This window comes from Glycine soja, chromosome 18 (genome assembly GCF_004193775.1).
Source record: "Glycine soja cultivar W05 chromosome 18, ASM419377v2, whole genome shotgun sequence".
In the NCBI taxonomy this organism is placed as follows: domain Eukaryota; kingdom Viridiplantae; phylum Streptophyta; class Magnoliopsida; order Fabales; family Fabaceae; genus Glycine; species Glycine soja.
The window spans coordinates 25,776,008-25,792,192 of record NC_041019.1 but is presented as its reverse complement, the minus strand read 5'-3'; the positions used below and the strand labels follow the sequence as shown (position 1 = coordinate 25,792,192).

General features: G+C 38.2%; 1 protein-coding gene across 1 annotated transcript; it reads left to right on the top strand.

Annotated features, from left to right (window-relative positions):
- The first annotated feature begins 377 nt into the window (after nucleotides 1-377).
- LOC114397133 lies at nucleotides 378-965 on the top strand. The gene has a single exon (XM_028359247.1). The coding sequence runs from the start codon at nucleotides 378-380 to the stop codon at nucleotides 963-965; it is 588 nt and encodes a 195-aa protein (XP_028215048.1).
- Nucleotides 966-16,185: the final 15,220 nt, after the last annotated feature.

Genomic DNA, 16,185 nt, shown 5'->3' with positions numbered 1-16,185 from the left:
AGTGAAGATGAAGGAGACCAGTTGAAGGAGAAATCAATAAATGAGAAAGAAAAAGAGGTAGAAGAGAAAAATGATGGTGAGAAAGAAATAAATGAAGAAGAAAAACAAAAAGAAAAAGAAAAAATGAAAAAGAAAAAAATGAGAAAAATAGAGAAAAAGAGGAGAACGGGAAGACAAAGAGTGAGCTTGCAAGAGAGAAGAAGAAAGAGGTTGTTCCATGCTCAGGGATAGAGCTGTCATACCCTTTGGTGTAATCAAAGAAAGACAAGGAGCAACACTTAGCTCGATTCCTTGATATCTTCAAGAAATTGGAGATAACCATTCCCTTTGGAGAAGCCCTACAGTAGATGCCACTCTATTCAAAGTTTCTAAAGGATATGGTAACCAAGAAGAGCAAGTACATTTATAGTGATATTATTGTTGTGGAGGGAAACTGCAGTGCTGTGATTCAAAGAATCCTTCCACCAAAGCATAAGGATTCGGGGAGTGTCACAATCCCTTGCTCTATTGGTTCAGTGTTTGTTGGTAAAGCTCTCATTGATTTGGGGGCCAGTATAAACTTGATGTCTATCTCCATGTGTAGGAGAATTGGAGAGTTGGAGATTATGCCAACTAGAATGACACTACAGCTTGTAGATCGTTTTATAACAAGACCATATGGGGTGATTGAAGATGTTCTAGTAAGGGTGAAGCATTTTACTTTCCCTGCAGATTTAGTGGTTATGGATATTGAAGAGGACACTGAAATTCCCTTGATTTTGGGTCGTCCCTTCATGTTAACAGCCAGTTGCATGGTGGATATGGGAAAGGGTAAGTTGGAAATGGGCATAGATGATCAGAAGATCAGCTTTGACCTATTTGATGAAGAGAAGCACTTACTAGACCATAATGTCTATTCAAAGGTAGAGGAACTTAATAATGAGATGGTTCTGATGGCCAGAGCCAAGCTTGCTCCAGATCCATGAGGTAATATGCATCAAGCTAATGACGTTAAACGAGCGCTTACTGGGAGGCAACCCAACTCTCTCTTTTTATTTTCTTAATCATTGCACATAGTTAGGATTAACTTGTTTGTGATTGCTTGAGTGAGTTATCAGCATGTTTTGCATCTTGATATGGGGTTGATTAAGCTTCTTTGAAGCTGTGGATGAGATATAACTTAGGAATTTTTTCACTCATCCACTCGCTCAATGTGCCCTGTGCCCTAAGGAAATCATTGTGCATGCGCTGAGTGAGTCACTACTCGCACTAAGCGCACCAACCCCTACTCATTGGCTGATGGGGCCTCGCTAAGCCTAAAAAGCTCTCTAGAATTTCATCTTTTGGAATTGTGCTAAATGAGTCATCTCGCTAAGTGCACAGCTTCATCTCATTAAGCACCTCAGTGCGCTAAGCGCAATTCCCTCTTTGTCTGGACCTTGTGAATTGGGCCCAGCGGGTCAGCTTGCTAAGCCCCAATCCCTCTCAGGTTTGGAATTGCGCTAAGCGAGACCATCTCGCTAAGCGCGCCTCATTACTGCGTCAGGAAGCATTTAATTCGCTAAGCCGACACATGGCCTGCTAAGCGAAAGTTGCAGACCAATCAGAGCTGCAGATCTCGCTAAGCACGTACCTTTCGTGTTATGCCCAAATCCTTCTCGGGTTTTCTAATTTTTGAATTGGGCTAAGCGAGATGTCCCGCTAAGTGCGTGAGTTTGAATTCTGAAAATTCAAAAGTCATTAAGTGCTCACTTAGCGAGTGACCCGCGCTATGCGAGGCAATCGAAATTGCCAAAAATAAGACTTAACTGCTCTGGGCAGTTTCTCTTGTACAAATTTTATATCATTCCTCATCATTTGCATTCTTGCACTCCCTGCACTATACTCACCTTGCTTCCATTCTACTTCTGTGCTCAGCAATCCAAGTAAGTGACTTACTTTACTTTTTAATTTTCATTATTGAACCTTAGGATAAAAGCCATGCTTGGGTTTTCAAAGCTTTGATTTTGTGTTGATTCTGCTATTATTAGGGTAGTTATTAGAAAGCATGTTCTTAGGGGTTTTGTTTCGCACATAATGTATGTTGTTTTGCTGTGAATTTCTTAGGTTTTGAGGCCTAATAGAGGCCTGTAGTTGGGGGCTGCAAAGCCCCAATTTTTTTGGAATTCTCGATGTTCTCGCCAAACGAGCCTGCTCGCTAAGCGAGTTCATCAATTTTTGGTGAATTTCTGGGTTTTTTGTTGAACTCGCTAAGCCGGCTCTGTCCCGCTAAGCGTGTTCATCATTTTTGTTTGAATGTTTGAATGTCTATACGAACTCACTAAGCAACTACACTTCGGCTTAGTGAGTGTTTAAATTTCCAGATTTTGTTTTTATGTTCATATGAACTCGCTAAGCCGACATGCCACGCTTAGCCAGTTGTGTTGCTTAGGTCAGAGTCAACGAGGCTGTTGGTCTTCGGTTGGTGACTAAGCGAGTCAGTCTCGCTAAGCCACCATGGCTCTGTAGCTTGAATAAGCCTGGGCTAAGCGAGTCAGTCTCGCTAAGCCTAAGGCAATTTAGTTTTTTGAGTTTTTGTTCATGCGCTAAGCGAGTCAGTCTCACTAAGTGCAATTTCTTCTCTATTTTGGAATTGGGCCTAGCGAGCCGGCTCACTAAGCCAATTATGTTCTAGTGGTCAAGTTTGGCTAAGCACCTGCTGGCGCTAAGTTTGTGTAGTGTGTCACGCTAAGCGAGTCAGTCTCGCTAAGCGTAATTGGCTCTCTGTTAGAGAATAAGGCTTAGCGAGCCATGCTTGCTTAGCCATTGTGCTGTGTCAGCTAAGCGAGTGTGTATCGCTTAGCCAGAATCTGTGTTTTTGTGATGTCACGCTAAGTGTGAGCTATTATTTTTATAAGGCACGCTAAGCGAGTCAGTCTTGCTAAGTGTCCATTCTATTTTTCTATTTTATTTTTCTACTTTTAGTTTGAAATAAAAACCTGTCTAACTTAATTGTTGTGACTATTTTTGATGCAGATGGCCTCCAGAAAGAGAAAAGTTACCACTTCCAGACCCAGGGAACCTTATGATACTACCAGGTTTACATCTGAGGGCGTCTGGGAGAGGTACGAGCAGAACATTCACTTCCGGAACATCCTTCCGAAAAGGAATGTGGTTTTGTACATATCGGAGTATGATGAGTTCCGCAGAGAACTTCAGAGGCGCTGTTGGCACAAGGCCTTGACTAGGCTGTTGGATGGGCATATTGATGTGGCCCTGGTCAAGGAATTCTACACTAATCTCTATGATCGGGAGGACAAATCTCTGAGGCAGGTTAGGGTGAGGGGAAAATTAGTTAAGTTCGATGTTGAGTCCCTCAACGCATTTCTAGAGACACCACCAGTCTTGGAGCTTGGGGAGCAGTACACCACCTACACCAGATTCTATCATTCGCACCCAGACCCTCAGGAGTTTGCTGCCGGACTCTGTATTCCAGCGCACGGTTTTGTTCTTAATGCTGAAGGGGCACCTTGGAAGCTCCTGAGGAAGGACCTCACCACCCTCGCCCAGACATGGAGTGTGTTATCATACTCCAACCTCGCCCCCACCTCTCACATGTATGATCTTAACATGGACAAGGCGAGGTTAGTCTACGGGCTCATGATGAAGATGGATATGGACATGGGCTTGATCATCTCAGGCTAGATCTCACAGATGGCCCAGTCCAACTCCTCTCGGCTCGGCTTCCCAGCTCTCATCATCGCCTTGTGCGTGGCCAGAGGAGTCATATCCAACTCTTTTACCTTCGAGTCCCTGTGCCCTACCATTAATTTGGCATACATCAGGAAGAACTGCTGGAACTCGGATGATCCCACGATGATGTGCCATTATTTTCTCCTATTTCTTAAACCTTTTTGCACCATTTTAATTACTGATTAGTCTTAATTGTCGAATTAATTAGGCAGTTTTATTATTTGGGCTCATTAAGCTAATTTGATGTTTTTAATCTAATTTCAGGAATTAATGAAGCATTGGGCTTGGACTTGAAGAGGGCAGACTATTTTATTCTACCAAATTTCATCTTATCTAGATTTTATCTTATCTATATATTATTTAGATTTGATCTCATCTAGATATTATTTCATCGAGATCTTATCTTATCTAGATTTTATTTTATTTATGGGCTTCGATTTAAAACAGATTTGTAAGCTTTGGGGTTGAAAAACTATATAACAACACCAAGGTTCTAGTTTAGTCTCTTCTCTTCTCTTCTCTCTCTCCTCTCCTCTCCTCTCTCTCTTTTTCGTTTTAGAGTGCTACTCTCTTTTTCGTTTTAGTCACTTTTCGTTTTAGCAATAAAATTTCATCCTTGCTTCAATCTACAATTTTGTTCTCTATTGATTAATGGAAGGCTAAGTCTCCAACGTTGTTTTCTCTTAAGGATCAAGCACAATTCTTTTTGAGGTTCTAGTATTACTATTAAATTCTGATCAGTTTTTCCTCTTCACCAATTACTCTGTATTTGTTGCTATTAATTCATGCATGCTTAGTGCTTGATTAATTGTCTCTATGCTTAATTTATGTTCATGCTTAATGATCGTTCATGATTAATTGGTGTATGTGTTGCTTAATCACATAATGAAAGCCTTATGTTAAATTTCGCTTAGTAATCTAATTTAGGGTTGGATTAAGTGGTTGAACTGATAAAGGATAAACTCTCGTAACCTAGGATAAGAGACTTTCTTGTGAATCAAGGGGAAGCTACATGTTTTAATTCTGATATTTTCTAATTCACATCTATTCGATGTTTAATTTACAAAAGCAAACAACCCCCCCCCCCCCCAATTCGTTACTATTTTCCTACTATAGAGTTATTAGTGCCGATGCTGCAGAGCCTGCACCATGGCTTATGCCTGGTGATGCAGAGTATCCATGATTTGGCTCAGCATCGGCCCATCATCAACATGGAGGATTTCATGGCTTAAGTGGCCTGGCAAGAAGTCTAGCCTTCTTCTCTGGGGCAAGGTGACGCTCCTACAGCCCAGGATGATGCAATCCTACCCCCCAAGGGCATTGGATAGAAGACTCCAAGAAGATTGGGCCAAAGATGCAAGAGAAGGCCCTAGGGTTCTCATGAGCCTTAGGGTAGATTTCGGGCCCATGGGCTAAGTATGAGCCCACTTATCTTTGTACTTATTAGATTAAGGTTTCATTAATTTTGGGCCTTGTATTTAGGGCTCCATAATCTAGGTACGGTACCCTAGAAATGTACAATTTTCCAGCCCTTGTATTTTAGGGCACCCAGACTAGTTTTTGTATTGGGGTTAGTTTTGTAATTTCACATGCATTAAGTGAATATTTGATGTGTGTGTTGAGAAATAAATTTAATTGAATTGGAAGAAGCCCAATCCAATTAAATTTTAGAGTGGAAGGTGAGCATTTGCTTGCTACACCCCATTGCCACATCATATAGTCACACTTTGTGCATGTCCTTCATGATTTACATGCCTCATGACACACCTAAGCACACTTAGTGGAGAATCTTGGACTTGATCTTGGATTAGTGGGCTGAATCATATCTGAAATTCACTAATCATAATTAGTTAAATTTTGGCTCCAAAATTTGGCTCCACAAATTCAATTTCAAATTCAAGTGAAATTTGAATAGAAATTCAAATTTCCCTCCAATTTTGTGTGATACTTAGGCTATAAATAGAGGCTATGTGTGTGCATTTTTCCAACTTTGATCATTTGAAAATTAAATTTTAGATTTCAGAGCTCTTTTAGAGCACAAAATTTCGTGCTCTTCTCTTCCTCTCCCTTCATTCATCTCTTTTTTCCTCCAACCTCTTATCCATGGCCTCCTATGGTGGTGAGCTTCTTCTAGACTCATCTTCTCCTTGAAGTGTTGTCTCCTCTTTCTCTTCCTTCTCCATTCCACTGCCATTCATCTTCCAAGAAGCAAAGGAATCCATTGATGAAGAAGATCCTAGGCCTACAAGCTCCAATGGAGCTTACATCATGTGGTATCAGAGCATCTTCGTCTAGGTGATGTTCTTTTGCTTCCTCTTTCTTTTTGTTCGGTCAATTCACTTTAATTCCTTGTTCTTCATCTTATTCTCCATGTATATCCTCTATTGTCTTGTGGTTTGGTGCTGTTTAGAGTAGATTAAAAAAAATAAACCGATTAAATCTTAGATCTACACTTGTTCTTGCATTTCTATTGTTCAAATTTTATAGATCTACTCTTGAATCATTTTTTTGTGTTGATTTTAGGTTCTATCATTTTTCAGTTATAATCTTCTTGTGCTGAACCTTTAGATCTAAATTTTCTTCCAAAATATTGATTAGAAAAAAAAACAGAAAAATCTAAGTGTAAATCACTTAATCCATGGTGTCTTAGAGTCATGTTTAGACATAATAATTGTCACATTATGTTCTAAGTTTTGTGTTAAATTTTTATTTTCTTGATTTAATTCTAGATACTTTTGTTCATGTATTCTTGTCATTTTTAGCCTATCTTTCGAATTTTGAGTCTAATCCATGCATGTTATTTAGTTCATAACATGTTCTAAATCAATTCCTAGAAGTAGTCTTGTCGTTGAACTTTTTTTTTGTTTTCTAAGTTTCCTACATAAAGCCTATGATGAAGTTGAGTTGTGGTGCTGAGTTGTGGCTGGATTTGTGAATCAAAATAAGTCTTAAGGTCTCTTGAATTGTGTTATTCAAGATAATTGAGCATAAGCAAACACAAATTGTAACTATCCAAGCCTTAAGCAACATAAACACTACTCTTGATTTCTAGGTTGAAATCGCTGGTGCTGGCAGCTTGAACATATGAACGTGTATAAATTACTGGGAATTGGTCGCTACGAATTTTGTGCTGAAAGTTTTACTGAATTTTCTAGACATCTGAAAAAAAATTATAAAAAAAAGAACCAAGTGATTTGGATAAAAGGAAAAAATAATAAAAATCACACAAGTTGCCAGAAAAATCAATGTCCTGAAAAAAAGTGAAAGGGAAGTGTGCTTGTTGTTTTGGCTCGAAATTTGTTCTATAATTGGTGCCTATTTTATACCAATCTTATTTCTGAAATTTCAATTGAAAATTAGTGTGAAAACAAGTGCCAAAACTAGAGGTTTCTTGAGTCTTTTTTTTGTTTTTTTTACTCTACTCTAGAGCCATTCTAAGTTTCTCTTTGAGTCCTAGCTTGCTTTTATGTGCTTTTCATTGCTTTAATTGTTGAATCATCCTTGAAAATTTGTCTTGTTAAAACTCTATTGGTTTAGCTTTCATCTCATTTTTTGGTCTTTGGTTATTGCTTGTCTCTTTGTTTCCTTGTTTGTGAGTTGCCATATAGGGAATTGGAAAGGAGGATTGGTGCCATCCCTTGAAGAATTTGAGTCAAGAAGCAAGGGGAAAACCACCTTAAGAGATATTGGACTAAGAAGCACTCCAAATCGAGTGAATCACCAAAGAGAGAACAACTACCAAAATTGAGGACCTTTTTGTAATTTTATAATTGACAATTTACTTACTTTCATTGCTTTCAAATTTTGTAACAAAAAGGCCTTTCATTGGAAGTAAGTTGGGAGCCTCCAATAGGTCACCTTACTTCCATTTGTGTGTAATAATTTTAGGCAATTTTCCCTTAGGATTGTGAGTATTTTGTTGGGAACCTTAAATGTGGTCATCCAAACACTCTTAGGATTCGCCTAGTTTACATTTCTTGCTTACTTTCAAAGCTTATTTCCTTTACCCTCCATTGTCAAATCGCCTAGATAGCTTACCTTTTACCAATTAGTTTTTACCTTATCTTTCACACCTCTTTTAGTGTTTATTTTGGCTAGTTTCAACCATAGTTTCTTTTACCTTTTGTTTTCAAACCCCCAACAAGAAAGAACCATAACTTAGGAACCAACATGAGTCTTCATTCTTCATCTAGTGTTAATGGTGAGGGTTCTACTCCTAAGGACCCTTTGTATAAGATATTAGATGAGTTGAGATCCCTTAAGTTGTGGAAAGAAAAACAAGAGAGAAAAGAAAAAGGTAAAAAAGGAGTGGAAGAAATAAGTCAAGATGAAAGAGAGAAAATAAGAGAGGAAGAAAGAAGAAAAATAATGAAAGAAATGAAAAAAAGAAAAACATGTCTCCTATAGCACTCATAACTCTTGCAAGAGCCTAAGTGAAGAACTTTGTGACTATTATGAAGGAAGGCATAGGGCACATCCTAGACCTTACTCCCATTGGAGAGAAAAGGAAAGAAAGCCTCAAGAGGCTAACATTAACCTCCCATACTTCCATGGGAAGGACAATGTAGAGGCTAACTTAGATTGGGAAATAAGGGTAGAGCAACAACTTAAAAGGAAGTCTACTTCAAAATCTTATGGCTCTCACTCTTATCCAAAGAAAGACCAAGGTCGAGGCATCTTAGGGGTGATACCTTCTAAGCCCAAAGATGATAAGGGGAAGACAATATAAAAGCAACCCCTTAAGGCTAGTATGCAAGAGAATACTAGCTCCATAAAGTGCTTTAAATGTCTTGGAAGAGGGCACATTACTTCTCAATGCCCCACCAACAAAACCATGATTATGAGGGGGCAAGACATTTATAGTAGCCAAGATGAGACTACTACTTCACCTTCCTCTAGTGAAAGTGAAGAAGCAAAACAGGAAGAATCTATTAAAGAGATCTACCCCCAAGAAGAAGGACAACTTTTAATGGTTAAGGAGGAGTGTAAGAAGGCAAGTGTCTCCTCCAAGAGGTTAGCTAAGAAGGAAAGACATTTTGAAATAAAGACAAATATTAAAGAAATTTCCCCTCTTAGACAACCTCCACATTTTCTCCTTTGTAAAAAGACACTTGTTAGCATTGCCACACCTCTTAGGCTTGAGTTTATTCCTCAAGTAAAGGAGTTGTTGGATGAGGGTTTGGTTCGCAAGAGCTTAAATCCTTGTGCTTTGTTGGTGCCCAAAATAGGTATTATTAGGCACCAAATCCCTATGATAGGTGGTATGATGAATGTGTTGAGTGGTGCAACACTCTTTCGTAAAATCACTCATGCACCCAACATCTTCATGATTTGTGTACATAGGGACTCATTAGGTAGGTTTGTTCTTATTTTTTGTTTCAATGCAAACCTAGGTGCTCATGTGGGACACCTTAGGTTTGTCGTAATTTTTTGTAGGAACAATCAACATGAAAATAAAGAAAAAGGTATGTTTTATTCCATTACTTTCCTTAACTTTTTAAATAGTGATCAAGGGCTTCCCATGGACCCTAAGAGAATAAAGGTCATTCCTGAGTGGCCTACTCCACCAAGTATAAGGGAAATTTGGGGCTTCAATATCTTAACAAACTTTTACAAAAGGTTTGTCCCATATTTTTCTATACTTGTAGCACCACTCATTGAGTTGGTGAGGAACTATATTCTCTCATGGGAAGATGGCCAGGAAAGGGGTTTTTAGTCCTTACCGTACTCTAACATACCCAACATCACTAATACATATGTTTTTATTCTTTTTACAAGTGTTGAGGAAAGAATCCATGAGTTTTAAGAACCTATGGATTTGAGGTCAAATGCTTTTCATGGGGTAGGGAATGATGCAATCTACCCCCCAAGGGCATTGGATAGAAGACTCCAAGAAGATTGGGCCAAAGATGCAAGAGAAGGCCCTAGGGTTCTCATGAGCCTTAGGGTAAATTTCGAGCCCATGGGCTAAGTATGGGCCCACCTATCTTTGTACTTATTAGATTAAGGTTTCATTAATTTTGGGCCTTGTATTTAGGGTTCCATAATCTAGGTACGGTACCCTAGAAATGTAGGATTTTCCAGCCCATGTATTTTAGGGCACCTAAACTTGTTTTTGTATTAGGGGTAGATTTGTAATTTCACATGCATTAAGTGAATATTTGATGTGTGTGTTGAGAAATAATTTTTAGAGGGGGAGGTGATAATTTGCTTGCTACACCGCATTGCCACATTATATAGTCACATTTTGTGCATGTCCTTCATGCTTTACATGCCTCATGACACCTAAGCACACTTAGTGGAGAATCTTGGACTTGATCTTGGATTAGTGGGCTGAACCATATCTGAAATTCACTAATCATAATTAGTGAAATTTTGGCTCCACAAATTCAATTTCAAATTCAAGTGAAATTTGAATAGAAATTCAAATTTCCCTCCAATTTTGTGTGACACTTAGGTTATAAATAAAGGCTATGTGTGTGCATTTTTCCAACTTTGATCATTTGAAAATTAAACTTTAGATTTCAGAGCTCTTTTAGCGCACAAAATTTCATGTTCTTCTCTTCCTCTCCCTTCATTCATCTCCTTCTTCCTCCAAGCTTTTATCCATGGCCTCCGATGGTGGTGAGCTTCTTCTAGACTCATCTTCTCCTTGAAGTGGCATCTTCTCTCTCTTTTCCTTCTCCATTCCACTGCCATTCATCTTCCAAGGAGCAAAGGAATCCATTGATGAAGAAGATCCTAGGCCTACAAGCTCCAATGGAGCTTACATCACAGGAGCCATAGCCATAGGCCGAGGCCCAACCGAAGTCACACGAGAGGCCACTCCACGGACTTCGCCTGCTATGACACCACTTGTGGAGGTCTCCGAGGAGAAGGATGGTGCTGCAGACACAAATTATGTAGCTGATATGGTAGAAGCACATAGCACTTGGGATCCCTGGCCCGCTACAGCTCAAGAGACATCTCAGCCAGCCCAGGATGCTCCCTCCTCAGTTCAGGATGAGCCTGCACCAGCACAGGAGGAGCCATGACAGGATTTTGATTTATTTTTCCTGTTTTTGATACATTTTATGTTCAATTTATGTTTTTAGTTTTAGTTTTATGTTTCAGTTTATTTATTTAGCAAACTTTATAGCTTTTTGAATAGTTTACAATTTTGATTTGATTATGCAGTGGTTTGCTTTGGTTTGAAAATTCTATGTTTGTGAATGATTTGAATTGATCAATTGCATGGATTGAGTGAATTGTGATGCCTAGATCATTTGCTTTAAATAAGTATGTGGTAATTAGAAGAGAAAGAACATGAATTAGGGACACAATTGAAAATTTTAGCGTGTTTGACAGATAAATTGTGAAGGTAATCATTAGCCACAACCCGGTGAGTTGTGTGAACTTTAATTGTGAGAGAACGACTAGCATTGGGTACCGATTTTTGCATGAATCTCTGAATACTGAATGAATGCATGATTTTGGAAATAATGAAGGCCATGATTGATTGAAATAGATACTTAGCCAAAAAGCTTACCCTGTTCATGAATGATGAATCCCTTGCACCCATGTTGAGCTTAATTTTTTTGATTGATTGAGCTGAACCTTGAGCCTGTTAAGTCATAATCTCCATCTACCTTTCCTTAGGTTGTAGGAGAGCATCATGGTTCAAAGAAAATTTGTCCCAAATTTGGGGGAGATTTTTGGGTGATGATAATAGTGGTAAGACAAATAACAACCACACAAAAATTTGTCTGGAAGCAGTAAATAAAAGCTGCTAAAATAAAAAAAAAAAAGAAGAAGAAATTTCAAGAATAAAAAGTTGTGTGGGCTGTTATTTGAAGCTAAGTGCCTTAAATGTAAAAGGCAAGTAATTGAAGCTGGAATAAAAAGGAAAAGAGTTGATCTAAGGATGAATGCTCTCCTAGAACTTAAGCTTTTGCATCCTAGAAAAACCATGAATTGTTTGCAGCCCAGCCTCATTACAAGCCTAGAAAGTCCTTTAGATTCAAATTGTGTGTTTGTAATTGTATGTCATGAGATGAAATTCAAAAGTTGGGACTTGTGTTGGTTGTTGATTGAGAAATTTCCTAAACACTTGTGCTTGACTGAAACAGTGACCGTAAGGCATTGGCTTGATGAACCTTCCTTGATACTTGTCTTTCTTGCTAACTTATTTCACTTGTGTTGCTTAATAATCATTGTTCCTATCTTTGAAATTCTGCATATCGTTAGGAGAAGTTGTTGGTTGAAAGCATTGCTTGCGACTTGTGTTCATGCGATTGAATTCTTTGGAACAAACACAACTTTGAATAACCATTGTAATCTTATCACTTGATGACAAGTGAACTATTCTTTCTTTGCTTGAGGACAAGCAAAACTGTAAATTTGGGGGATTTGTTAGTCGTCATTTACGACTAACTTTTGTATTGAAAAGTTTTATAAAATTTATGTCTTTTCCCCAATTTATGGTTCTTTTTGTAGGTTTGTACATATTTTTATGTTTAGTTTAATTTTTGCTCAGTAGATATTCCCTATATTGTGAATTAATGTGGTTCAACTTCAGTTTCAGGTGAAAAGATGAAGAATAAAAAGGTTGAAGCAGCTGGTGTCTCGCTAAGCGTGGCATATGCACTTAGTGAGTTACATCTGCTAAGTGAGGCACTCAGCTCGCTTAGCGGGTTGGGAGAATCTGGAAGAGAATCTGCAAAGCATGCACGCGCTCAGCGCGCCATCAGCTCGCCTAGCGAGTCATTTGTCTCTTTTTGCGCTCAGCGCGCCCAACTCGCTAAGCCAAAATTCACTAACTCGCGCTTAGCGCGAAATGGTGCTAAGCGAGCCTTCAGGATCAGGAAGCCCTTTTAAAGGCTGAAGTTGGAGAAAATAGAAAGAAAAAAAAGAAGAACAACAAGAGCCTACCCGTAGAGCGTGAGAGATGTAGCAGAAGAGAAAACAGAGCAAAAGAGAAACAAAAATCTCAGCTTTCAAGAGGATTCTAGGTTTATGAGTGATTTTTAGGTTTCTATAGGTGGATGAGGCATCCTCACCATTGTGTAATCTTAATTTTACTTCAAAAACCTCATCTTGTTCCTGAAAGGTGATAACTTGCAATGGAAGGCTAAGTCGCTTGTTGGGGATTTCTACTGAGCTTTGATGTAAAACTGTTAACCCATTTGTGTGTAAAGTTAGGATTTTTAGCATTGGCAAATGTTTTAAATCCTTAGAACTGGATAGAGCAGGCTAGAGAACTGTATGTCAGGACACGAAGTGCAGGGATTTAGTTTTTAATATGCTCTAATCTTAATGCAATTCGTTTAGGCTAAGTTCAACGAGGAATCCTAGAACGAAGTTTTAATAGAATTAGTCCATTTACGTAAGGAATTGGTGTTTGGGGTATTTGCTCTCGGCATAGAACACGGAAACAACCTTAAATAGAGAAAAACACATAATTACATCAACTTGTTTAGTAGAAGGACCCAACATTTTAATCATCTATTTATCTCTCACGATTAGATAGCAAATTTTGTAGTTATTTTTAGAATTACAGAAATTATCTTTTGTTATATTTTCTGGTTCCATACAAATGTCTGCTTATTGAACAAACACTTTTTTGATTGAAACAAACTCCCTATTATTCGATACTCGGTTCTTACCGTTTTATACTACTTGCACGACTCAGTACACTTGCTTATTAGTATCGTAGTTGGGTGAGTCCCGAACAACCATTCCAGAAGAGGATAAATTGTTTGCCTTCCAAACAATCAAACGCCGGTGAACTTTGTCTATAATAAACTGGAAGGTAATTCATGAGGGCCTTTTATGAAAATTTGGGACACAAGGTAATTGCCTAGGTCCTCAGTCCACTGCATCCCTATAGCATCACTCAAATGTTGCTTGAGATTTCTTCCCACAATATTTAAAAATAACATGCGAGATTTCTCTAAGCTTAATTTCTATCTGGAGCTCTTGCAAAATAGATTTAGAATATTCTTCATCACATGGACATGCTCTAGGATAGCCTCCACAAATAGAATAACATCATATGCAAAGGCTAAATATGTTATAGGAGGGCCATGTCTACTAAGATGAATATGACGCTACACTCCTTGGTCCATAGCTATAGAAATAAGAAGGAAAAGCCTCTCAATGCACAATACAAAAATGTAAGTAGAAAGCATAACTCCTTGTCGAATTCCTCTAGAAGAAATACAATCCTCCAAAGCTTCACAATCCCACAACACCTTAATTGATGCAGTAGAAAAGAAATTCTAAATAAGATTAACAATATTCTCAGGCAAATCTGTTGGATCAAGTGGCCTCAGAATAATTAAGAAGGGGGGGTTGAATTAATTATTCCTAAACCTTTACTAATTAAAAAATTACTCTTCTAAGGCTTTTACTAAGTTGTTAAGAGAATAAGGAGTAGAAGAGAAACTTAATAGAAAGTAAAAGCGGAAATTAAATGCACAACGGAAATTAAAAGAGTAGGGAAGAAGGAGACAAACTCCCTTGTTCTCTTTGAACAACCAAGTGGATGTACCCTCCACTTGAACTTATCCACAAGAGATGTACCCTCTCTTGTTCTCAGTTACAACAACCCAAGTAGATGTACCCTTTACTTGTACCACAAAGGATGTACCCTCCAATGTGTTAAGACAAAGTTCTCAGGCGGTTAGTCCTTTGAATCTTTGTAAAGGGGAAACAAAAGATATCTGAGGCGGTTAGTCCTTTGAAATCTTTTGTTTAAGGGAAAGGGAAGAATAAAAAGAATTCTCAGACTGTGTCCTTTTGAATTCTTTGAAAAGGGAGAAGGGAGACACAAAAGAATTCAGGCGGTTAGTCCTTTGTTCTTTTGGAAAAGGGAGAAGAGAGACACAAAAATAATTCAGGCGATTAGTCCTTGTTGAATTATTTTTGGCAAAGGGAGAAGAGAATGAAAAGATATAGCACACTTTTGTTTTCTGTAGAAGAACAAAGTTTGGAAAATAGAAAACTTAGAAAGCTTTTTGGCAAAGGAAGAAGAAGAAAGATGAGAAGCAAAGGTTTCAAGATTTCTCAAAAGTTGTTCAAAGAAGTTCAAAAGTTGTAAAAGTTATTGTAATGCAAGTCAAGGTCTTGCTTTTATAGACTCTTCATGTCTAGTCAAGAGAACCATTGGAAGAGTTATAACCTTGAGAAAATCTTGAGAAAGCCATTGGAAGAGTTACATCTCTTGATTTTTTATTCATAACTTGTCACTGGTAATCGATTACCATAACCATGTAATCAATTACACAATGCATTTTATGAAAAGATGTGACTCTTCACAATTGAATTTGAATTTCAACGTTCAGATACACTGGTAATCGATTACCAATATATTGTAATCGATTACACCATTTAAAAAATATTTGGAATGTTGCAAATTCAGTTAAAAGCTTTTTGAAATCAAATTCTATCACTGGTAATCAATTACGGGTAATTGGTAATCGATTACCAGAGAGTAAATACTTTGGTAACTTAGAAAAATTTGGAAAAACTTTTCTTGTAAAACAAAACTCTGCTATGTTTGGTTTTCGAAAAATCTTTTTCAATACTTCCCTTGCGAAGTCTTGACTTGTTGCTTTTTGGTTCCTTCTCTTGAATCTTGAATTCATCTTCTCTTGAATCTTGATTCTTCTAGATGTCTTTTCTTTAATCTTGATCTTGAACTTGCTGACTCAATCTTGACATCATTCTTTTGGGCTTTTTGTCATCATCAAAACTACTTGAATCATACTTGATTCATCATCATGAAGCTTGCTTCTACAATTGGGGCTTTTTCAGCCCCCTCAACTTAGGCCTCTATTAGGCCATCAAATCCTAACGAAAATATGTCAAAATAAGATACATTGTATGCGAATCAAAACCCCTAACACTATTCTAACTAACAACTAACCTAACATCATGCAGTCAAAATGAAAAACAAGGTTAAATGAAGCTTACTTGGATCGCTGAAATTGGATGCAAAGAAGGAAGCAAGGAGAACAAGCAAAGAGTGAGAGCACAAAGAAGAGAGAAAGCTCCAACGAAATGCCAAAATGTAGTTTAAAAGCACAAATGAAAATGTAACTGCCAAAGGCAGTTATGCCTTATTTTTGGTGGTTTCGAATGCCTCGCTTAGTCCGTCAACTCGCTAAGTGAGCATACATGCCGTTTAAGTTTCCAAACACACGCGCTTAGCAGGAAAACTCGCTTAGCCCAATGCAAAAAATCAAATTTTCCAGAGAAGACTTCGGGCTTAGCGCGAAGAGTTGCGCTTAGCGAGTTCTGCAGCTCTGATTGGCCTGCAACTCTTGCTTAGTGGGCAGTGGCCATGCTTAGCTAATAACATGTTCCTTAAATGTAGTAGTGGGCTACGCTTAGCATGGATGGCTCGCTTAGCACAATTCGAAAGAATAAAAATCCAGAGTAGTTTTTACGCTTAGTGAGTCCGTGCGCTTAGCCCAATTCGAAAGAATTAAA